Raw genomic sequence first — 24601 nt, forward strand, 5'->3', positions numbered from 1 at the left:
GATAACAAAACAGAAGTGGTAAAAAAGAAAAGCTGAGTTTTAAAATGATTGTACAACCACACCACCTAGTGGCTGAAAGTGAGTAATGCAGGGTTTTAGATTGTATCCGATCACATTCAAGTGAATCTAAACTACCAGATATATATTATAGAATATAGGGATTTTATTACTCTGTACCTAGTATCAGGGCAAATCCATCAGCTACTGGAATGGCACCTTTTTGGTTTGCATGAAGCAGGTAATACGAGTGAAGGTGCACAAGTAGCAAGGATTCGGGTGCATAGGCACTGGTACAGCAAGCTGTAGTAGTACTGGTGCAGAGCAAATGATAGGAGTAGTAGTAGGTAGTTTAAAAACACATTTAATATGGACAGCGTGTTTCTAGGTTAAAGGTTCTCTCACCACCTGTACCCCCTCTTTGCCAGTTTGTAGATTACACTATGTGCGCCCTGTGATGCCTCTCCTTCTTCTCTTTGTAGTACTCATTGCATTGCAAAAATACTGAAATGGATGACTTATGTTAACTTGTATTAAAGGAAGTTTCTGGTCTTTGTTGGTAATGGCCTAACTAGATCGGTGGGAGTTTGATTCCTGACATCCCCAGATTGAAAGAGCAATGGTACATTCCCTACATTGGTTACCCGACACAGCCCCATATATCTGGTAGTATATATGCCGAGTATTGCAGCTTTTTGCAGTTCAGTCCCATTGTGAAAGAATTAAACTGTGCTGCAATACTAGACACGGCCACTACAAATGCATGGCGCTGTGCTTATGAAGGGGATGTGTTAGAGTGCTGAAACCCCTGCTGATCGTGGTGCGGTGAGCCAGACCCTCACTGATATGAAACTGATGTCCTACCCCAGAGATGAGGAGCCTTCAGCCCTCCAGCAGTGGCAAAACTACAATTCCCATCATGCCTGGACAGCCTTTGGCTTTCCAGGCATGATGGGAATTGTGGTTTTGCCACAGCTAAAGGGTCTAAGGTTCCTCATCCCTGTCCTACTCTATCAAAGTCCTGGAAAACCTCTCTAAATGTTACTAATTTATTTGACTGACCATAGTTTTTCTCTGTATTTTAGCGCCGGTGTTGGACGGACGGGCACCTTCATGGTTATAGACGCTATTATAGACATGATGAACGAAGAAAAGAAGGTTGACGTTTTCGATTTTGTTATGAAAATCCGCGGTCAACGACCCCAAATGGTTCAAACCGATGTAAGAGAAATGGGTAACAATACAGATGTGGCTTATATGGCATGACTACAACTCTCACCATGTTCTTCTTTTTTCAAATCAACTGGTGTCAAAAAAGTCATACATTTGTAAATTACTTCTATTTAAAAATCTCCAGTCTTCCAGTACTTATCAGCGGCTGTATGTCCTGCAGGAAGTGGTGTATTCTTTCCAGTCTGACACAGTGCTCTCGGCTGCCACCTCTGTCCATGTCAGGAACTGTCCAGAGCAGAAGAGGTTTTCTATAGGGATTTGCTGCTGCTCTGGACAGTTCCTGATATGGACAGAGGTGGCAGCAGAGAGCACTGTGTAAGCTGCTGATAAATACTGGAAGACATGAGATTTTTAAATAGAAGTAAATTACAAATCTATATAACTTTCTGAAACCATCTATATATACCGTATAGGTGAGCGTGGCCATTATAAAGGTGAAGTCCATCGTGAAAAGACATAACAAACACACAGGCATCCATTTTGACAGGGACATTGCTTTATGCAGACTTTATGACTTTTTGCAGGTCGTATTATTATGGTGTTAATGTGATTTTCTATCCTCCTTTCAGATGCAGTATTCATTCATTTACCAAGCCTTACTAGAATACTACCTCTATGGAGACACAGAACTTGACGTGGCCTCCTTAGAAAAACACCTTCAGACGTTGTACAGCCCCACGCCGCCCTATGAGAAAGTTGGTCTGGAACAAGAGTTTAAAGTAAGTCATTCTGCATGTGGAGGGTTAAAGGGGTTATCCAGTGCTACAAAAACACGGCCACTTTCTTTCAGAGACAGCACCGCTCTTGTCTCCAGTTCAGGTACGGTTTGCAATTAAGCTCCTTTCACTTCAATGGAACTGAGCAGCAAGACAAGTGTGGTGCTGTCTCTGGAAGAAAGTGGCCATGTTTTTGTAGCACTGGATAACCCCTCTAAGGCGCCCATGAACTTTACACTAAAGTAGGGAAAAATCTACCAACACTGGTGGCTATGGGGGCCTTCCGACTCCCCCTAAAAGCCGATGTCGCTGCAGAGTCAAGCATGTTGGACTTTTACTGTGCGACCCTTTTGTTCTTGGAGGAATGAGCTGGCGCCTGAGTAATCTGTAGCTTACCACTATATGCAACACATGTACATTCAGATGAGCCGAGCATCCATGTTCCTTATCTTCCCTACATCATCTATCTTCCCCATTCGCATTAAAAGTGGCCAATCCCAACCATTGACTTTTCTGTAATGTGTATGGACTACATACCTATCCACCATTTTGGGCCTTAAAGCGGTTATCCAGCGCTACAAAAGCATGGCCACTTTCTTCCAGAGACAGCATCACTCTTGTCTCCAGTTTGGGTGCTGTTTTTTCAACTCGGTTCCACTGAAGTGAATGGAGCTTAAGGGGGTTATCCAGTGGTACAAAAACATGGCCACTTTTCCCCCTACTGTTGTCTCCAGTTCAGGTGCGGTTTGCAATTAAGCTCCATTTACTTCAATGGAACTGAGTTTCAAAACCACCCAAACTGGAGACAACAGTAGGGGGAAAGTGGCCATGTTTTTGTAGCGCTGGATAACCCCTTTAATTGTAAACCACACCTGACCTGGTGCTGTCTCTGGAAGGAAGTGGCCATGTTTTTGTAGCAATGGATAACCCCTTTAAGGACCCAGCTATGTTTTTTAAATTTTTGTATTCCAAGAGCCATACGTTTATAATGTCCCATCAATATAGCTGTACCCGGCTTCTTGTTTGTTTGTTTTTTGTAGGATGAGTTGTGCTTTTCAATGGCACCATTCTTGTGTGCAAATAATTTATTGTTTTTTTAAATACTATTTTTTGGGGAGAATGCAAAAAACCTCAATTGGTGAGTTTGCGGACTGCATTATTCATTGCTAGAACAGTTATGTTCCCATTCTCAGGATCAAAGGGGGTCCCAGTGCTCGGACCCCTTCAGTCTGCTTGTAATCCCCCTATCCTATGGATTGCTCATCAGTATATTATGCCCCAAAAGAACCTTTAAATGATGGTAACACTTTAAAGGGGGTACTCATTTTTTTTAATCAATTAGTGTCAGAAAGTTATATAGATTTCTAATTGGCTTTTATTTAAAAATCTCCAGTCTTCCAGTACTTATCAGCTGCTGTATGTCCTGCAGGAAGTGGTGTATTCTTTCTGGTCTGACACAGTGCTCTCTGCTGCCACCTCTGTCCATGTCAAGAACTGTCCAAAGCAGGAGAAGTTTTATATGGGGATTTGTTGCTACTTTAGTCGGTACCTAGCATGGACGGAGGTGGCAGCAGAGAGCACTGTGTCAGACAATAGAGGCTGAGCAGATGCCCACTGGAAGCAGCTCAGCCACCTTGTAAAGCATTGTGCATTGTTTAGCCTGTATAATGCTGAGCGCGGATTACGGTGAGAATATGTGGACAGACAGGAGTACAGTGGCAGGTGACCCCAGTATATAGATAACACAGACAGGAATACAGTGACAGGTGACACCAGTATACAGATAAAACAGACAGGAGTACAGTGAAAGGTGACACAGTATATAGATAACACAGACAGGAGTACAGTGGCAGGTGACCCCAGTATATAGATAACACAGACAGGAATACAGTGACAGGTGACACCAGTATATAGATAAAACAGACAGGAATACAGTGACAGGTGACACCAGTATATGGATAACACAGACAGGAGTACAGTGACTGGTGACTCCAGTATATAGATAACACAGACAGGAGTACAGTGACAGGTGACACCAGTATATAGATAACACAGACAGGAGTACAGTGACAGGTGACACCAGTGTATAGATAACATACAGGAGTACAGTGACAGGTGACACCAGTATTTAGATAACACAGACAGGCGTACAGTGACAGGGGACACCAGTATATAGATAACACATACAGGAGTACAGTCACTGGTGACCCCAGTATATAGATAACACAGACAGGAGTACAGTGACAGGTGACCCCAGTATATAGATAAAACAGACAGGAATACAGTGACAGGTGACACCAGTATATAGATAAAACAGACAAGAGTACAGTGACAGGTGACACCAATATATAGATAACACAGACAGGAGTACAGTGACAGGTGACACCAGTATATAGATAACACAGACAGGAGTACAGTGGGAGGTGACCCCAGTATATAGATAACACAGGCAGGAGTACAGTGACAGGTGACACCAGTATATAGATAAAACAGACAGGAGTACAGTGACTGGTGACCCCAGTATATAGATAACACAGACAGGAGTACAGTGACTGGTGGCCCCAGTATATAGATAACACAGACAGGAGTACAGTGGGAGGTGACCCCAGTATATAGATAACACAGGCAGGAGTACAGTGACAGGTGACACCAGTATATAGATAAAACAGACAGGAGTACAGTGACAGATGGCACCAGTATATAGATAACATAGACAGAAGTACAGTGACAGGTGACACCAGTATATATATATAACACAGACAGGAGTACAGTGACAGGTGACACCAGTATATAGATAAAAGAAGTACACACAATAACTGATGGTAACAACTCAGTCCTCTGTTGTATCTATAAAGTTTCCTGAGCATGCCTAGAAGCCTTTTTTCATTCATCTGAATAGGACTGGTCCTAGTGTACCTATGGTCTATGGGGCTTGTTGTAAAGCCTAGTCTACGCCAGTTAATAGATATATAAGGGGAATCTTCACAATAGCTGATGTTCACAGCTCAGCCTTTCCCTCATTGTAGAATGACCCCTTTAAAAAATACAGTCAGAAGATAGAAATCGAGAAGCGAGAAGGAACACGTTTCAGTATCTGACTCTAATCGGTAAAACAAAAAATGAAGAATGGAGGTGATTCATTCCCTGAAATAAAGACTACACCATAACAGTCCCAGAACAGCAGGGCAAATAACCTACAGACACTGAACAAGCAAAGATGTCGGGAGAAGTGAGCTCAGTGACCATCTGAATGTAAATGCGGATTGACCTACCATTTCCTGTGTATGGGGGCCTCCTGACTCTCCTCCTAACAGATGATGTTGGGAGACGGAAGGATTGTATGGAACCAGCCCAGTGTTTATACATACCCACCACCCTGGAGTCTAGCACTCTCTACACTCATGTCTAACCATTCCACAAGTAGAAGAATTCATTTTATGTTTCCTATATTTGTAGAAACTAACAAACGTCCGAATAATGAAAGAGAACATGAGGACGGGGAACCTGCCGGCCAACATGAAGAAAGCCAGAGTCATCCAGATTATCCCATGTAAGTTCCATCATGGAGTCTGCCATTATATACCTATATATATTTCTATAGGACCTCTCTGTTCTCGATTACAAACTTTCTAAAATAGGGTGTAGTTATGTCTTGGGATGAAGGACGATACCAGAGGATTGAGTAAATCTATAGATGATGGCAAAAGTGAAACCATCCAAGAATAATGAATGAATGGCCTCCAGATATGAGCGATAGTCCAATCTTAAAGGAGAAGTACAGCGATTTTTTAAATTAAAGTATTGTATTGCCCCCCAAATCAGCATATACACTTATTACGGGAAATGTGCTTTTTTAAGTGCTTTTTTCCCCCCACTTAGCACTTACTACTGCATTACGGCTTCACTTCCTGGATGATGGATGACATGGTGATGTCACGACCCGACTCCCAGAGCTGTGCGGGCTGTGGCTGCTGGAGAGGATGATGGCAGGGGGATGCTCAGTGTCCCTCCAGTGCCCTGTGTCCCTTAGTGTCCCCCTGCCATCATTCTCTCCAGCAGCCACAGCCCGCACAGCTCTGGGAGTCGGGTTGTGACATCACCATGTTATCCAGGAAGTGACATCACCATTTTATCCAGGAAGTGACATCACCGTGATATCCAGGAAGTGACATCACCATGTTATCCAGGAAGTGAAGCCTTGATGCAGTAGTAAGTGCAGGGAAAAAAGCACTTTATAAGCATTTCCCGTAATAAGTGTATATTGGGGATTTGTATAACTTTTAGGGGGCAATACAACACTTTAATAAAATTTTTGGCCAGACTTCTCCTTTATGGTGGTCACATTTGCATTACAGTACCAGTGCAGTATACTCTGCCCTATTCCTCATTGATAAAATGCCAGAAGCTGTCAGCACTAAATATAATTTTCTGTTGCTTAATTCTTATCAGATGACTTCAACCGAGTGATCCTGTCAATGAAGAGAGGGGAAGAATACACGGACTATATCAACGCCTCCTTTATTGATGTACGTAGACAGTAAGCAGTGAGATGGATAACAAGGCTGCTAAATAGGAATACACATGATGGCTATTATAAATCAAAAGCAGATCAGTTTATTATCTATGATCTGTAACTCTTGGTAACACACAAAAATCTCAAGCTTAGAATTAGACTTCCACAGCCCGAAGCCACATAATGTGTGCTCTGGTTGGCTTAAAGGGGAACTATCAGCAGGTAAGATGAATCTAACCTGCTGATATGTCCCTATTGTGCAGGAGACGCCGAGGTATGTCTCTTACCTTCATCCTCTGCGCCATTTTGGTGAAAGTAGTTGATTGCTCCACAGTCCGGTAAGTCCGATAGGAGCACTGCCCGCCCCCATATCGATGAATCGGTACTATGGGGGAGGGCAGTGTCTATCTATCACTATGAGAAGCGTATCCCACAAGCAGCAGTCTAGTTAATTCCTGCATACACATCTTATTCAGTGAACCACTGACAATCGGGAACTACAGTCTGGGAGAATCATTCCAAACATCCCATAGAAAAATCCTAGAAAATTTCCTTGGGCTCCCCCTATTTTGGTAACCGCTGTCCAGGCATGATTGGAATTGTAGTTTTGCAACAGCTGGTGGACTGAAGGTTCCCCATCCCTGGCGTAGGCATTCCGAGGATGGAAGACCTAGTTGGACCCGATAATGACAAACAAGTCACTTCCATAATAATAATCCTACATACATATGGCAGTGCGTATTATGGAAGAAGTCTATACATTAAAAAGTCATTACAGTCAATACAACAAAGTTATATGCAGTAGCAGCAGACAGCTTTATAATAGGGACTCCGGGACTCCTTAAAAAGGGTGTCTTATCATGAACCTGCCCCAATAATTTGATACCCGGTGGTGGCTTTCGCAGATATGAGCTGTCTATGTAATACCATTTTAGAAGACCTTAAAGGGGTATTCCCCCCAAAATTATTTTTGCATTAATACATTGCCCACATGTAGCTTTCCATCTTTCCAATATAAATTTATTACAGATTCTGCACAGTTCTGCTGTTATCTAGGTGCCCCCACCCCCACGGATTGCATAGAATTATTAGCTCTCAGTCCACTCCGACACCGCTCCCTGCTCCTGGCCCCGACCCTCCGAGACGGCATCACGTGTCCTCCATCTCTTCAATGGGCCGGGTTAGCGCTTCTAACCCAGTCCACTGAAGTGAGGAAGGACAGTGAGACGCTGCAGCTGTCTGCCTCTCTGACAGCAGCACCGCCCACTGTGTGCCCCTCGCCCTGGAGCTCACCAGCTCTATGTAACCTCCCCACCCTGAGCGTACCCACAGTCTGTGCCCCCCCGTCTCCCGGTGGCCGCTGGCAGCCTCCGATAAGTGCAACTGTGTAGCGGCGCCCCCCACAGCGATCACCCATATCATGCATCTCCCCCCACACTGTGTGCACAACCCCTTCACTCCTCCCCTCTCCATCAGGCTGTGCATTTACCCCCGCTCACCCGGTGGCTGCCCGCAGCGCTCCTGTGCCTGCAGCCCCAACTGTGTGACGCCCCCAGCCCCCTCATCCGCGGCCGCCGCAGCCTTCTCACCCCTGGACGCCCGCAGCCCTCTCACCTGCGGCCGCCCGCTGCCGTCTCATCCGCATCCGCCCGCAGCCCTCTCACCTGCGGCCGCCCGCAGCCGTCTCGCCCGCGGCCGCCCGCAGCCCTCTCGCCCGCAGCCGTCTCATCCGCGGCCGCCCGCAGCCGTCTCATCCGCTGCCGCCCGCAGCCGTCTAGCCTGCAGTCTTTTCACCCCTGGACATCTCAGCTCTGCTACATCGTTTTCCCTATCTCAGCTCTGCTACATCCCCATTACATCTCAGCTCTGCTACATCCCCATTACATCTCAGCTCTGCTACATCCCCATTACATCTCAGCTCTGCTACATCCCCATTACATCTCAGCTCTGCTACATCCCCATTACATTTCAGCTCTGCTACATCCCCATTACATCTCAGCTCTGCTACATCGTTCTCACTATCTCAGCTCTGTTACATCGTTCTCACTATCTCAGTTCTGCTACATCCTCATCACATCTCAGCTCTGCTACATCGTTTTCCCTATCTCAGCTCTGCTACATCGTTCTCACTATCTCAGTTCTGCTACATCCTCATCACATCTCAGCTCTGCTACATTGTTTTCCCTATCTCAGCTCTGCTACATCGTTTTCACTATCTCAGCTCTGCTACATCCCCATCACATCTCAGCTCTGCTACATCGTTCTAACTATCTCAGCTCTGCTACATCGTTCTCACTATCTCAGCTCTGCTACATCGTTCTCACTATCTCAGCTCTGCTACATCGTTCTCACTATCTCAGCTCTGCTACATCGTTTTCACTATCTCAGCTCTGCTACATCCCCTTCACATCTCAGCTCTGCTACATCGTTTTCCCTATCTCAGCTCTGCTACATCCCCATTACATCTCAGCTCTGCTACATCGTTCTCACTATCTCAGCTCTGCTACATCGTTCTCACTATCTCAGCTCTGCTACATCGTTCTCATTATCTCAGCTCTGCTACATCGTTCTCACTATCTCAGCTCTGCTACATCGTTCTCACTATCTCAGTTCTGCTACATCCTCATCACATATCAGCTCTGCTACATCGTTTTCCCTATCTCAGCTCTGCTACATCGTTCTCACTATCTCAGCTCTGCTACATCCCCATCACATCTCAGCTCTGCTACATCGTTCTCCCTATCTCAGCTCTGCTACATCGTTTTCACTATCTCAGCTCTGCTACATCCCCTTCACATCTCAGCTCTGCTACATCATTCTCACTATCTCAGCTCTGCTACATCCCCATTACATCTTAGCTCTGCTACATGGACATCACCTTCTCAACTCTGGTACATCATCATCATTATCATTATCAGGCATAAGCATTGCATGATGGGAAATGTAGTTTCCTATCTTGGATATAGACCATCTTTTAGAAAAACTTCTAACTCAGGAAGGAAGTCGCTAGAAAGACGGGAGACGGCTCAAAATTCTCAGGGGGACTTTGTGAGTAAGACTAGCTAGGTTTGGGGGCATTTAATTTTTTTTAGCTCTTGGGGGGAATACTCCTTTAACATGGCCATACACCTTTAATAACTGTCAGCCAATTATCTCTGCTATCCTCCCCATACACAGATATGTTAGACACAACTGGGCGTTCCTGTGTTCTTTATAGGGAGAGTAAAGGCCCTATTACACAGAACAATTATCATTTAAAAATTCGCTAAAACAATGGAAATGAACGATTATCTTTCCGTGTAATAACACCCAATGATGAAACAACAAATTAAAAATCGGTTATTTTGGTCTTTCAACATGTTGAAAAATTATCTTTGGTAATTCGCCGATCGTTCGCATATTTGTTCGTGTAATAAGTCATTCGCCGACATGTGATGTGGGTTGTGTGGGTTTTCCTGAAGAACGATTAGCGACCATATAACGAAGTAAAAGCGATCGTTCATAATAGTAATCAGTGAAAGTAATAACCTCAGAATTGTTCTTGAAAAAAATTGCTAGTTATCGCTTTGAAAGAAAATCGCTACGTGTAATACGGCCTTAAAGGAGAAGTCCAGCGAAAATTGTTATTAAAGTATTGTATTGCCCCTAAAAGTTATGCACACCACCAATATACACTTATTACGGGAAATGCACATAAAGTGCTTTTTTCCCTGCACTTACTACTGCATCAAGGCTTCACTTCCTGGATAACATGGTGATGTCACTTCCTGGATAACATGGTGATGTCACTTCCTGGATAACATGGTGATGTCAGTTCCTGGATAACATAGTGATGTCACTTCCTGGATAAAATGGTGATGTCACGACCCGACTCCCAGAGCTGTGCGGGCTGTGGCTGCTGGAGAGGATGATGGCAGAGGGATGCTCCGTGTCCCTCCAGTGCCCTGTGTCCCTCAGTGTCCCTCTGCCATCATCCTCTCCAGCAGCCACAGCCCGCACAGCTCTGGGAGTCGGGTTGTGACATCACCATGTTATCCAGGAAGTGACATCACCATGTTATCCAGGAAGTGACATCACCATTTTATCCAGGAAATGAAGCCTTGATGCAGTAGTAAGTGCAGGGAAAAAAAGCACTTTATAAGCATTTCCCGTAATAAGTGTAAATTGGTAATTTGTATAACTTTTGGGGGCAATACAATACTTTAATATACATTTTCGCTGGACTTCTCCTTTAAGTGTAAGCTGCAGACAGCTGTGACAGTGGCTTATCTCTTCAAGAGCAGGGGGATCAGGCAGTGATTTTTTTTTCTTTTTTTTTTCAACTGTATTTTTATTCTAGAAAAACAGGTTTTATAAATATAGGATACAATATAATAAATTCATAATAAGGCACTTGTGATAAGTATACATCATTAAACATGACCATAAGAGGTCCATAGAATATCATAACAGACTGGCTTGTATGCAACAAAGACATTTATAAATCATCATCATCTGTCGGTGGAGTCTTCGGATAGCCCCATACACTTACTATATACTGTATATACTATATAGTGACGGCCGAACCCACCACGAGACCATTGGAATGACCAGTTTTGTTGAGATGTAAAGCAGATAGATAGACAGAGTAGTCCGCCACTTTCGGGACAGAACCAAACACTGGCACAACGAGAACTTACAGCGCTCTCTGAGTAAGCTGTGAAACAGCAGATGGAAAGCAGTCGGCTCACACAATGCATGGGGTGTAACCAGGATCTGAGACTGTGAAATAATAGGGAAGTTCCTGACCTCCCCCTCTCCCTGTGCGTGCCGCCTCGGCTTTTCCTAGTGTCTGTTTGTTTTTATTTTTCTTTAGATAAAGTTACATTTGATTTTGTGTAAATAACAGAGAGAATGTAGACAAAACACTGTCTATGGGGGGGGAGGAGGGGGAGGGTGAGCACCGAGCATTCAACGCTTGTCTTAGGTTTCTATAAACAAGTACTATGAGCGGTCTTATAGTAAAAGTAGCATTTCCTGTAGAGTTCTGCAGGCTGATCCGGTAGTATTATGTACTGTCAGACGCCCGTAGCTGTGTGCTATCTGTAGGCGGTGATTACACAGCAGCGATGGGTCTTATCTGGGCTGATTCATTCCGTGCACTCCCTTTAGAGACGCAGGGAAGAGATTTCCACCTCCTTCATATATGAGCCGTGTTCGTGCCAAGCTTATGTATGAATGGGTGGACCAGGGGTGATAAGATTGGGGGGAAGACGTGACTATGGTCATGTATGAGTGTTCATGTTTCTATATTTTCATGCAGGTGTATAGGTATGGAGGGATTAGGGGGAATAGCTGTCAGCTGACAATGCGCTCAGCCGACAGATAACTTTTTTTTTCTTTGAAATCAACTGGTGTCGAAAGATTATACCGATTTGAAATTTACATTTCTATTTTAAGTCTTCCAGTACTTATCAGCTGCTGTATGCCCTGCAGAAAGTGATATATTCCTTCCAGTCTGACACAGTGCTCTCTGCTGACACCTCTGTCCATGTCAGGAACTGTCCAGAGTAGGAGAGGTTTTCTATAGGGATTAATCCTCTGGACAGTTCCTGTGACAGACAGAGGGGCAGCAGAGAGCACTGTGTCAGACTGGAAAGAATACACCACTTCCTGCAGGGCATACAGCAGCTGATAAATAGAGATTTTTAATGGGGTATTCACCCAAAAATTTTCTATCAAATCAACTGGTCCCAAAAAAAGTGCCAGAGATTTGTCATTTAGTTCGATTAAAAAAATGTCATGTTTACAGTACTTCTCAGCTGTCGTATGTCCTGTGGGAAGTGGTGTATTCTTTCAAGTCCAGTGCTCTCTGCTGCCACCTCTGTACATGTCAGGAACTGTCCAGAACAGTTGCAGATGCCCATAAAAAACCTTTCCTGCTCTCTAGACTGTAAAAAACACTTCCTGCAGGACATACAGCAGTTGATAAGTACTGGAAGACTTGAGATTTTTTTTCTTAATAGAAGTAAATTACAAATCTGTATAACTTCCTGGCATCAGATGATTTTGAAAGAAAAATTTTTGGTTGAACAACCCCTTTAAATTTTTTAAAGTAAATTACAAAGCTGTATACATTGCTGACACCAGTTGATTTAAAATACTTTTTTTTCGGAGTATTCCTTTAATTAAATCATGACTGGCTTATCATAAGGATTCAGTATATACTTCTTATATCATCTGCCGTCATTTATTTTTCAGGGCTATCGACAGAAGGACTATTTCATTGCAACCCAAGGCCCGCTGCCGCATACGGTGGAGGATTTCTGGAGGATGGTGTGGGAGTGGAAGTGTCACACCATTGTAATCCTCACAGAACTGCAGGAAAGGGAGCAGGTACAGCGCAATGACGGCAAAAGAAGCAGAAACCTTTGTGTGCTATTATTTCCCGGCTTCAGGGCACAGTGATGTCCCCGAGATACAATAAAGTCGGAGCTCTCCTCTAATGATTGTTTTTCTTCCATCAGGAAAAATGCTGCCAGTACTGGCCGTCCGAGGGCTCCGTCACCCATGGAGAAATAAGTATAGAGAATAAGAGCGACCGCTTACTAGACGCAATCAGCGTCAGAGACTTCTTAGTTACCAGCAGCCAGGTAATGGTGGAAAATATCAGCCAAATGTCATCCTTATAGTTCGTGGTCTAAAATATAAGGAGCCATATTGCATAAAACTCCTACCGTTATATGTCTGCAGCTCCTGTGCAGACTCATGTGTCGCCAATGCCACAGATTGCATGCAGACCCGGTTTAGGTTGATCCTACACATCCCATAACAAAATGTGATATATAGAGATGAGTGTAACTCGGGCATTCTTGGGTTTGTCCGAAACTGAGCATGCGGCATTTAATTACTGGTGGTTGAAGAAGTTGGACGCAGCCCGAGGGAGTCCTGGAAAACATGGATACAGCCTATGGCCTATGGCTGTATCCATGTTTTCCAGGCAGCATTAGGGCCCTATTCCACCGGACGATTATCGTTAGCATAATCGTTAACGATTAACGATCTCAAACGACCGCTATTGCGAAAGACCTGAAAACGTTCACTCATTTCCATGGAACGATAATTGTTACTTATGATCGTAATTGCGATCGTTTCTTCTTCCGTATTTCTTCGCTATTGCGTTCGTATCTATTGTGAACGACCGAACAATGTCTTATTCAATGCGAACGATTTGCGAACGTTTTGCGAACGAGCAACGATAAAAATAGGTCCAGGTCTTATAAAGCGATCAACGATTTCTCGTTCGGTCGTTAATCGTTACTGCATTTTAACCGAACGATTATCGTTTAGATTCGAACGATTTAGCGATAATCTGAACGATAATCGTCCGGTGGAATAGGGCCCTTAGGGCTACATCCAAATTCTGCATCCACTGGTTATCTTATCTTGTATGCTGGGGTTTGGAAGGACCCGAGCGTGCCCGAGCTACACCCATCTCTAGTGATATGTAGCTGCACCCTATGGTGAGAGAACCTGGGTTCACAGTATGTTTTTGCAATTAGTTTTTTTCATCCGTTTTTTTTTTTTTTTTGCAAAAAACGGATAAGAAATGGATAGAAAAAAACGAATGCGTGTGTGCATCCGTTTTCTCATTGACTTCCATGATAAAATAAAAAAACGGATCAAAACGAATCCATTTTTTTTAGCCGACACAAAAATGAGGTCGACCACGTTTTTGTGTCCGCTAAAAAAAACCCTGATCCGTTTTTTTTTATAATGGAATTCAATGGGAAAATGGATCAAAACGTGAAAAAAACGGATTGCAAAAACGTAGTGTGAACCCAGCCTAAGAAGGCAAGAAACAAAATACTAAGAAAACACTACCATGTTGTTTTATATAAACCTGCTAAGGCTTCAGCTTATCTTGTGGTTGTGAAGCAGCTGCCAGAAATAACTATTTTGCAATACTTCATTGCAGGAAAAGCAACAACGACTGGTCCGGCAGTTCCACTTCCATGGATGGCCGGAGATAGGAATTCCCGCAGAAGGAAAGGGGATGATTGATCTCATTGCAGCCGTCCAAAAACAGCAGCAACAGACGGGCAACCACCCCATCATTGTACATTGCAGGTGAGTCTGCACATGGCCCTGTCATAGAGTCACTGTATATCAGCATATATGGCACAATGTATATATTACAGGTGTATATAATATCAAGGTGGATTTACCTTTAGACTCATGGTGACTTCCAGAAGCCATTTATGAATGTACGGCCAGGATGAATAGGTAGGAAAGACACAATAGTGAGCCCTAGTGCTAGGCCCCCTAACTGTCCCTACTTACTTGCCTATCCAACCCTAGATGGTCAGTGACAACCGGTTAACGGTCCCTTCCTATGCCAAAGTGCACGCTGAGCCTAGACAAGACAAACAAACACTGAAGAATAGTCATACAGAAATGGGTCAGGAAACCAAGCGGGCAAATACAATACCAAATCAGCAGAGAAACAGGAGGTAAGAAAAGAGCAAGCAACAGGTCAAAAGATCCAAAACAGCAATCCATGCAAATGCCAGCCAGATCCAAAATAGATTAGAATAGAGTATAAGACCAAAGGTATTCCTATGTAATGCCCAGTCCAGGGTGTGTTTGGACCAGTCCTCTGACATCCGGACCACATAGATCACAGACTGCTAAGGAAACAACTATTAATCACGTCTAGCTTAAAGGGGTTGTTCACCAAAAATAGTTTCTTTTAAATTCTTTCAACTGGTGCCAGAGATCTGTCATTTACTTCTATTAAAAAAAGCTTTGCGTGTCCAGAGCAGGAGAGGTTTTCTATAGGGATTATTGCTCTGGACAGTTCCTGTGATGGAAAGAGGTGGCAGCAGAGAGCACTGTGTCAGATTAGAAAGAATACACTACTTCCTGCAGGACATGCAGCAGCTGCTAAGTACTGGAAGACAAGATTTTTTTAATAGAAGTAAATTCCAAATCTCTGCCACTTGCTGGGACCGGTTGCTTTAAAAGAAATTTTTTTTGGCGAACTATCCCTTTAACCATCTGCAGCCCAGAGGTCCCAGCAGTCGGACGGCCATACCTAGTTATCCCCTGTGCTGCTGATTATCATGACTTGTTTCCCTATATAAAAACAAGCCACAAGCAGCCATGTGATCTGATCTGATAGTCCCATGATATTACCTGCCCTGTCCCTTCTTCATACTTCTGGCTCAATTATAGTGTCAGTAATTGTGGGGGCTCCAGGCACTAGGATTTCCCGCTGGTCAGCTCCGGTAGTGGTCAGCCATGTGAGGCTCCTCGTCTGGTGTGGAACTACAATCCCCAGCTTTTACTTATACCTACAAGAGTAGTTAGGGGAAGCTGTTCTGTTACCCATGTGAGAAACCTGGGTGACAGCTAGTAGCGTCAGTACAATATGTTCTATAGGAGTACACCCCTAATAATACTGCGGAGATGAGTCACACACGTTCTGATGTTTGCTTTGTGTGTTCCTTCCTAGTGCTGGAGCTGGCAGAACGGGAACATTCATCGCCCTCAGCAATATCCTGGAGCGGGTGAAAGCCGAGGGGCTACTGGATGTTTTTCAGACTGTGAAAAGTTTACGAATGCAGCGGCCGCACATGGTGCAGACACTGGTAAGAGGAGGCCCACATAAGTGATTCTGATATACTCATGAAGCATATACTGACTTTATACTGATATACTGACTGTATACTAATATATACTCATATACTGATGTATACTGATATACTGACTGTATACTAATATATACTCATATACTGACTGTATACTGATATATACTGATATACTGACTGTATACTGATATATACTCCTATACTGATGTATATTCAACAAGCGTAGGGGCTCATACACATGGCCAAATGACGACTCTATAGACCTGTATGATCTAGTGTCTGGGTACTTCTTTTACCTCCGTATGCACCTGGTTTTTTGCAAAGAGATAAGGAAATTTTTTTTCTATTAGATTTGTATGAAATTTATAACACGCTTCATCTGACTTCAGATATTGAGGGAGATTTATCAAACATGGTGTAAAGTAAAACTGGCTCAGTTGCCCCTAGCAACCAATCAGATTCCACCTTTCATTTTCCAAAGAGTCTGTGAGGAATGAAAGGTGGAATCTGATTGGTTGCTAGGGGCAACTGAGCCAGTTTCACTTTACACCATGTTTGATAAATCTCCCTCTAAATCAACTGGTGTCAAAGTTATACAGATTTGTAAATTACTTTTATATAAAAATCACAAGCATTCCAGTACTTATCAGCTACTGTATGTCTGACAGCAAGTGGCGTATTCCCTTAAGTCCACAGTCCTTTCTGCTGCCACCTCTGCCCATAGCAGGAACTGTCCAGAGCAGTACCAAATTCTACCTTTCCTGCTCTGGACAGTTCTCCTCACAGACAGAGGTGGCAGCAGAGAGCACGGTGTCACACTGGAAAGAACACACCACTTCCTGCAGGACATACAGATAAGTACTGAAAGACTGGATATTTTTAAATAGAAGTAAAGTACAAAACTATATAACTTTCTGACACCAGTTGATTTGAAAACCTTTTTTTTTACCTTGGGAAACCCCTTTAATGTGTCCATACAGATTAAATGAATTTAGCGGGTTCAGTGGATTGAGTGCTAAGGCCCGAATACACTTTATACAAAATTCAACTGGACCTGGTACTGACAGTATAAGGTGTATACGGACCTCCCTATTCTCCATCAACAGATGATGTTAGTTGGCATAGGAATCTGGCATGATAGGTTTTCAGTGCCCGACCCTATTGTTCTCAGGGAGATGAGCCAGTGGCGGAGTTGTCTGGCTATGGCTTACTTCTCCCCATAGAGCCCTAAGATAGTTTGGCCAACAGCTATTTGGCAACTTTAGTGTCCCTCTTTGCCCCACACCTTCATAGAGTTTCTTCATCTGTATCTATTAATGTGAGTTTTTTCTTCTCCTTTGCAGGAACAGTATGAATTCTGTTACAAAGTGGTACAAGACTTTATTGACATATTTTCGGATTACGCCAATTTCAAGTGAAGGACTTGAGCCCGCTTTATACACAGGACTAACTCATCTGCTATATCTCGTTGTTAATTTATCTCGTTTCTGGTCCTCGACTTTTGTATTTTTCTCTGCTACCAAATAACAAGCAGCCTAGGCTTCTGGTTTCACATCCACTATGGTTTGACTTACAGATACCAATACAAAAAACCCTTCCTGGTGTGAAGGAGAGAGCAGACAGATGTAAAGTAATGTATATAGTTATTTATTTACAATATGGCATGTATATTACCAGACCTAGCTTTCTCTTATTCGCCAGGTTTTCTTGTTGGCATAAATAAGGAAAAGTGATTGGCGGAGAGGCCTTGTACAGTGTCTGAGCTTCACGCTGCAGTCTAAGCATTCCTCTTATAATAAAGCTCCTCCATCTAAAATGTCCAGGAGTCATCCCCAAATGGATTCACCATAGTATATAATGATATAAATAGCAATTTCCTGACGGTATTGGCCCAAAGTATAACATATAAAGCAGTCATCCACAGTACCTGTGTATATTGGTTAGCTGTCAGCTGAATGTTTGCTTGATAGCTGTGCCTCCTGATGCCTCCTTAAAGGGGTTATCCAGCGCTACAAAGACATGGCCACTTTTCCCCCTACTGTTGTCTCCAGTTCAGGTGCGGTTTGCAATTAAGCTCCATTTATTTCAATGGAACTCAGTTTCAAAACCCCACCCAGTAGGGGGAAAGTGGCCATGTTTTTGTAGCGCTGGATAACCCCTTTAAACATGAACATTCGTCTTTGTCCGTGTGTTCTCAACGGAGAAAAGGGGTAAGGATCTTGGAGTTCAAAACTAACATATGCCTGATCCTTCCCTTCCTTGAAGGGGGTTATCTAGGATATAGACGCCTTCTTCCAGAAGCAGCACCACTCTTGCCTCTAGTTTGAGTGTGGTTTTGCAAATCAGTTCCATTGAAGTGAATGGAGCCTACTGGCTAGTCCCAGCAAAATTGGGACAACTTTTTTTTTCTAATGTTTATGGGGAGCATGAGACAAATTAGAGCTCCAATCGATTTTGTTGGTGACAATCCCAAATTTTGTCTGCTTTAGTTTGCTAAAATTTCTCCCTTCAGTCATGGCCACAACCCTCAGACCTAATAGCACCACAGCACCACAGTTGTGACAGTATCAGAACCCTTCTGGAGCCTGTGCTGAAAAGAGGAGGGAGACAGGGCTGCTGCACCAAGGGTCCTAATAGACAAAGCAATTTTTGCCGATTAACAATAAATAATCAGAAACGCGCACTTTTGTAAAGGACCTGTTGCCATAATACACGGATCAATAGTAGTTAGTTATAACAGTTCAAAAAGACATAGAAGTTGGCACTACCCTAATATATGGCCGGGCCCACTGATGGTGTGTGCATCAAGGGTGGATTAGCTATAATGTCTCTTATGGTGGTGCTCTCACAGTGAGTTGGACAATTCGTCTATTCACAGTCACAATAGTAGAACTAAATCGTTAGCACTCACCATTACTCACCATGAGATCTGATGAAGCATGCGAAGGCGTGCGAAACAGCTGTCATGCATGGGTATGGCGTCTCTACCTGCCATTTTGATGTTTTGTAAGAAGAAATAAAGCAAGTCTACTTAATGGTGAGTGCCCACGATTTAGTTCTACTATTGCAATAGTAGTTAGTTTTGATCGTTGTTGCGATCGTCCTACCCTTGGTGATCGTTCACTGATTTAGTGATTACACCTACAGATCATTGTTAAAGTAGGTTCAGAGAATGGGGAGTTGTTTCGTGGCACCAACCGGAAGAGGCGGTCCCTACCCATGCTAAAAAAAGTTGAGTATATGCCATTGCACTATTGTCAGACAACGTTCTAAAAAAAGTGCAAAATTAAACAGACTGGTAAATAGACGTATTTCCGGTCCCTGTCAAGGAATTGGACTCTTATGTTGACTCTTATGTTGACTCTTATGTTGACATTGGCTTTTTTTCTATTATTCTCTTTAGCCAATAGAATTTGTACTGGGAAGTCCTTATTTATTACAGTTTTTTTTAAGTATACTCCCACTAATCACTAATAACCAGCGAACAGCTGGTACACACACTGAAAGATTAGCCAACGATTAACAATGATTTTATGGTCAGAACATAGGATGATACATCAATGCTACACAATCGACTTCTTGTTAGCCGTTGACTGCATGCACATGTAAAAATATTATCGTTTAAAATTGAACCATATAACGTTTTTGCACGATAATCGTCCTGTGTGATAGGACCCTAAGGTGCCAATTTATGAATGTAAAATGTATAAAGCCATGTGGGTAGCAGCTGATAATTGTGTAGGTTGTCAGTCCTATGTGGGGTAACTATTCATTGCCTCGGACCCTCAACCCTGTCTGGGGCTAGACTGAGCATTTTCAGTAATACGTTATTAGGAAATTTTGAGCCAAGCAGTTTCCTAGCATTTTATTTTAGGCGACTATAAAGGTAGAGTGTTACTTTAAGACTATGAAGAAATACTTTATATGATATTTTATAGAATACAGAATGAATGTGTGTGTGTGTATGTACTTTTATAATACGTGTGCAGGATATATGCTTACATTCCAAAATTTACAGATCCATGGATGGCGGCAATGTAGGTACATGATATAGTTTGTTGTCAAAGTCTAATTCTCAGAAAGCCATATATCCCATCATATATGACAGACAAACTATGGGGGTTATTATTCTTTATCTTATCTTTCTACAATGGGAGCAGTGTGGGACTGGGGTATCTGGGGCCCACCAGAGGAAATGATCCTGGGGGCAATTGTTCAGCCGAGCCATGATGTTGCAGCTGGAAGGACCAGGTACGTGACGTACCCGTTTTCCAGACGAATGGCTGCGGTTGGTGGGACCTGGGAAGGGTGCAATGGAGGAACGGGGACGGGTGAGTGTAGGTTGTTTATTCTTTTCCCGCACCCTTTGCTTTCCTCCCTTTTTTAAATTTAATGAGACTTCCGCTTTAAACATGGTTTTCACATAATAATGCAGACTAAAGAAACTTTTTAGAAGGGTGGTAAAGATTTTGTTTCCCATTCTTTCATCATTCTCCACACCTTTGAGCTCACTTGGCATTAAATATTAAAGAGAAACCTGATGACTTTTCCTTTCCTGCAACCACTGGTCTCAAAAATTAAATCCTTAAATAAACAATGTTTAAAAAAAAAAAAAAAATTATATATATATATATATATATATATATATATATATATATATATATATATATAGTAAAGAGAACCTGTCCTCACATACTGCCTGAATCATGAGTTATTGCAGCGGCTCCAATACCCCTCCAGCCCTGTTTGGTAGATATTTATCTGTTTGGTTATAGGAAAATTAAGGCCGTATTACACAATGTTCCAGGGGAACAATGAAGGGAATAGGGTCAGGCTCGGACTGGCCCACAGGGGAGCAGGGGAATCCCCCGGTGGGCCCTATGCCATAGTGGGCCCCTGACCAAGAGGTGGGCCTCCCTTTTTAGCAGCTCCAGGATAACATATAATCCTCCAGCACTGCTGCACACGCCTGTGATTTACTTGCACTTATTTGTAACTCTCCCTCTTATATGTAAACCTTCTGACAAGTTACTAGCAGCGACCTAGCATCGCTGGTCACATACACAGCTCTGTGCAAAGTCGCTATAATAACGTGAAAGGTTTGGCGCTGGTTATATCTGGTGTATGTTGGGTGGGCCCCTAGAATCAAATTTCCTGGTGGGCCTAAGGTAACCATGAATAGGGTTATTAAATTATCCGAAAAACACACCGGGCCATGAGCCCAAACGGGCCCCAGATTTGTTTTCCCAGAAGATAATAAAATATGACTATATATATCACTTCCCATAGGATATAATGGACCTTAAATTTCCTATCTAGAGGGAGAAGATGGCTGCTATTAAAACCCAAACACACGCTGCCCCTGAGACTAGTTTCCCCCTAATATGGACATCATCAAGTACAGAGAATCTGCCCAGACAGCGAGCGGGGAGCAGTGGAAGGGGCTGCCTATTGAAGTCAGCGTCGACATCGTGCATGTCTGTTGATCATTGCTTGAACGGTTGGTAATCAGCCAAGTAAGGTCGATAAATGTTCACTGTAATAAGGCCTTTAGTCAAGGCTGACAGGGTGGGCAGAGGTCACCGGGGATCATCCTTGTGTGGCGTTACGAAGATGATGAAAGGTTCCCCTGAAATGCTACGTGAATATGGTAAAAGATTGTATGTTAATCTGAAGGGTAAAGAAACTATAAGGATACTGCAAGATAGTTATAATTCCCCATCAGGGGTGGATTAAGTTTACCATAAGACCCGGGCTGTTCATCAAGCCTGGGCCCCCCCAGCCCACTGTAACTATGGTAACACTAGCGTGATGCTAAGAGTACAGGATAGATAATGTGATGATCCCCTGATTTGTGCAAAACTGCGGTAAAAAAAGCAACAATTTTTTTGTAAATCATGGCAGAACTGTAGCCAGGAAACAACACACCACTGAAAGTATAAGTCTTTTTGGGTGGCCATAGGCCCCCAAGAGCTCAGGGCCCCGGGCTACCGCCCGAAACGGACCTATTATAATTCGCTACTGTTCCCCATTAACACAGTATTAAAAAAATAGGTATAATATATGCAAATGAACAGCACAATATATCAGTTTTCACCACACCATCCCCAGCCTTCTGTATTGTTTTCTTTATGCATTCTGTATGTTAGGTACTCCTACTGCATGCCGCTGGGATCGCGTCTATTACATTTTACAGGACTGTGCTTCTTGTGCCTGTGCAGTACTGTTTGTACATTATTGTAACATATGTCTGATAAAGATTATAAAAAATATATATATTTATTACAAAAAAAAAGTCTAAATATGTTGTTAGAAGTGTAATTTTGGATGATACCACTAGGTAGCGCCACTTACCCTCTGTTACTAAAATAACTAACAGGATGGGTTTCCCAAAGGGAAATATCAAATGTAAAGCAGGATGAGAATCCCTCTCCAATAGTCAGAGAAATAAAAAAAAGGCCTGTATATATATATATATATATATATATATATATATATATATATATATATATATGTGTGTGTGAAACCACTGAGTGATGAGATTTATAACCACTGAGTGATGAGATTCCAGCTCTTGTGGATTATACCACTGATTCTGATAAATTACATTGGTCTCATAAGTTGTCACATTGGCTGTATGACACCATTCAGTTATGGGGTTGTTGGCTTTAGAAGATCCCTTTTTACTAGAAGGGTCCTCTAAGACTGAGTAATCCAGCAATGAACTAAAATATGTGGGAAAAGCCAGCAGCAAGTCTTCCATTTTCCTGCAGAGCCTCCACAGGTGAAATGAAGCATTACATCTTTTCCATGCTGGGTCCTCCAGAGTGAGACACTCTTTTTGTGGTAGCTTTTAGTTCTGGCTAACAAATGAGTCCTAAGGTCCTAATAAAGTAATGAAAAAAGTCAGGTATTGTATAATAAGAAAAAAAAAAAATCTGGGATCCTCAGGACTAGAGATCAATGAACCTTCCCAGGTTCGAGTTTGTACGATTGTCTTTTGATTCCCACTCTCTGCCCACTCCATAGAGAAGGTGTATATGGCCCGAGGATTGCCTAGAAGACATGGATACAGCCTATGGCCTAAGGCTGTATCCATGTTTCCCAGACGGTTCTCAGGCCATATACACCTTCTCCACGGAGCAGACAGAGAGTGGGAATCAATCATACAAACTCGAACCTCGGAAGGATCTCTACTGAGGGCCATTGAGATACCAAATTACTGAATATGCTAGACCATTGGACCGTCTAATTGGCCTAATACTAAAAAGTAAGACATCTGGGTATATTTAAAGGGGTTATCCAAACTTAGAAAAACATGGCCACTCTCTTCCAGAAATAGCAGCACTCTTGTCCTCAGTTTGGGTGTGGTTTTGCAGCTCAATTCCATTGAAGTGAATGGAGCTGAATTACATTTCCACACACAACACATTGTTGCCATTGGGACCCCCACTTAATCAGCCAGAATGGACATATACTTTGTGGGACTTTGTAGTGTGTCAGTGCATTACATGGCTTGTAATGCTGCATCTCCCTTACAGAGGTTGCTGCAGGGTCGGTTTTCTAACATTTGATTACTAGGGGTTAGGGAAGCAATCAGCCGATCTACAGCCTTCCACTGAAAATGAGGTTGTCTTCAAGGGTATGTTTACACGTGACAGATATGCTGTGCACTTTGCCTTCCTCATTGAAGCTGGAACCTGTAGCTGTGTGCCAGCATACACAATGAAACTGAGTGGAAAGCAGACAGCTCCATATATTGTGTAGTGGCCATCCTGGGGTACTGCACATGACGTGAATAGGCACTGTAGTAACCTAGCAGGGCAGCTATACAACACACGGGGGGAGATTTATCAAACATGGTGTAAAGTGAAACTGGCCCAGTTGCCCCTAGCAACCAATCAGATTCCCCTTTTCATTCCTCACAGACTCTTTGGAAAATGAAAGGTGGAATCTGATTGGTTGCTAGGGGCGACTGGGCCAGTTTCACTTTACACCATGTTTGATAAATCTCCCCCATAGTGTTGTCCGCTGTGCATTCTTAAAAAAAAAAAAAGTAAAATCTCTTATTTGCTTATTATTTAGTCACTACTATTACTATTATTAGGTTACTCTCCCAGACCATCATACTACCATCTTACAGTTATGATACCAGAACACGACTTTTTTTGTCCCATGATAGATTATGAATTATTGGGTACCAGATTAATGGAATTTACCTTTATGCATATATGTGACCCCCCTTGTATGCCTTTACTGTTATACTAAGCACAAAATCATACTACCATGAACTTCACGGAGGAAAACAAGCTAAAAGGGGGGGAGCGTTTTGTACAATGCCATTTACGTCTTACCTTGCAAACCACCTTTTGCATGGGATTGCAATAATTCCAGAATGTGATTAGATGTTTGTTCTGATCCCTTGCTATTTTTTGGTCACTGGGTGACTAACTTTTCACTTTGGTTTGTATTAAATACTTCAGAATGCACATTGCAGCCACCTGTCTTCA

General features: G+C 42.9%; 1 protein-coding gene across 5 annotated transcripts in view; it reads left to right on the plus strand.

The window, feature by feature from the left end:
* PTPRE (protein tyrosine phosphatase receptor type E) overlaps window positions 1-17764 on the plus strand; it is a 187699-nt gene extending 169935 nt beyond the window's left edge. For all 5 annotated transcript variants that reach the window (XM_069980041.1, XM_069980043.1, XM_069980042.1 and 2 more), the window contains exons 12-20: window positions 1083-1218; window positions 1800-1949; window positions 5403-5496; window positions 6396-6472; window positions 12700-12834; window positions 12966-13091; window positions 14417-14568; window positions 15956-16091; window positions 17435-17764. In XM_069980041.1, coding sequence (XP_069836142.1) covers window positions 1083-1218; window positions 1800-1949; window positions 5403-5496; window positions 6396-6472; window positions 12700-12834; window positions 12966-13091; window positions 14417-14568; window positions 15956-16091; window positions 17435-17509 — 1081 coding nt within the window. In that variant the 3' untranslated portion in view covers window positions 17510-17764. The remainder of the gene's footprint in view (window positions 1-1082; window positions 1219-1799; window positions 1950-5402; window positions 5497-6395; window positions 6473-12699; window positions 12835-12965; window positions 13092-14416; window positions 14569-15955; window positions 16092-17434) is intronic.
* Window positions 17765-24601: the final 6837 nt, after the last annotated feature.

The sequence above is a fragment of the Dendropsophus ebraccatus genome, chromosome 8 (genome assembly GCF_027789765.1).
Source record: "Dendropsophus ebraccatus isolate aDenEbr1 chromosome 8, aDenEbr1.pat, whole genome shotgun sequence".
In the NCBI taxonomy this organism is placed as follows: Eukaryota; Metazoa; Chordata; class Amphibia; order Anura; family Hylidae; genus Dendropsophus; species Dendropsophus ebraccatus.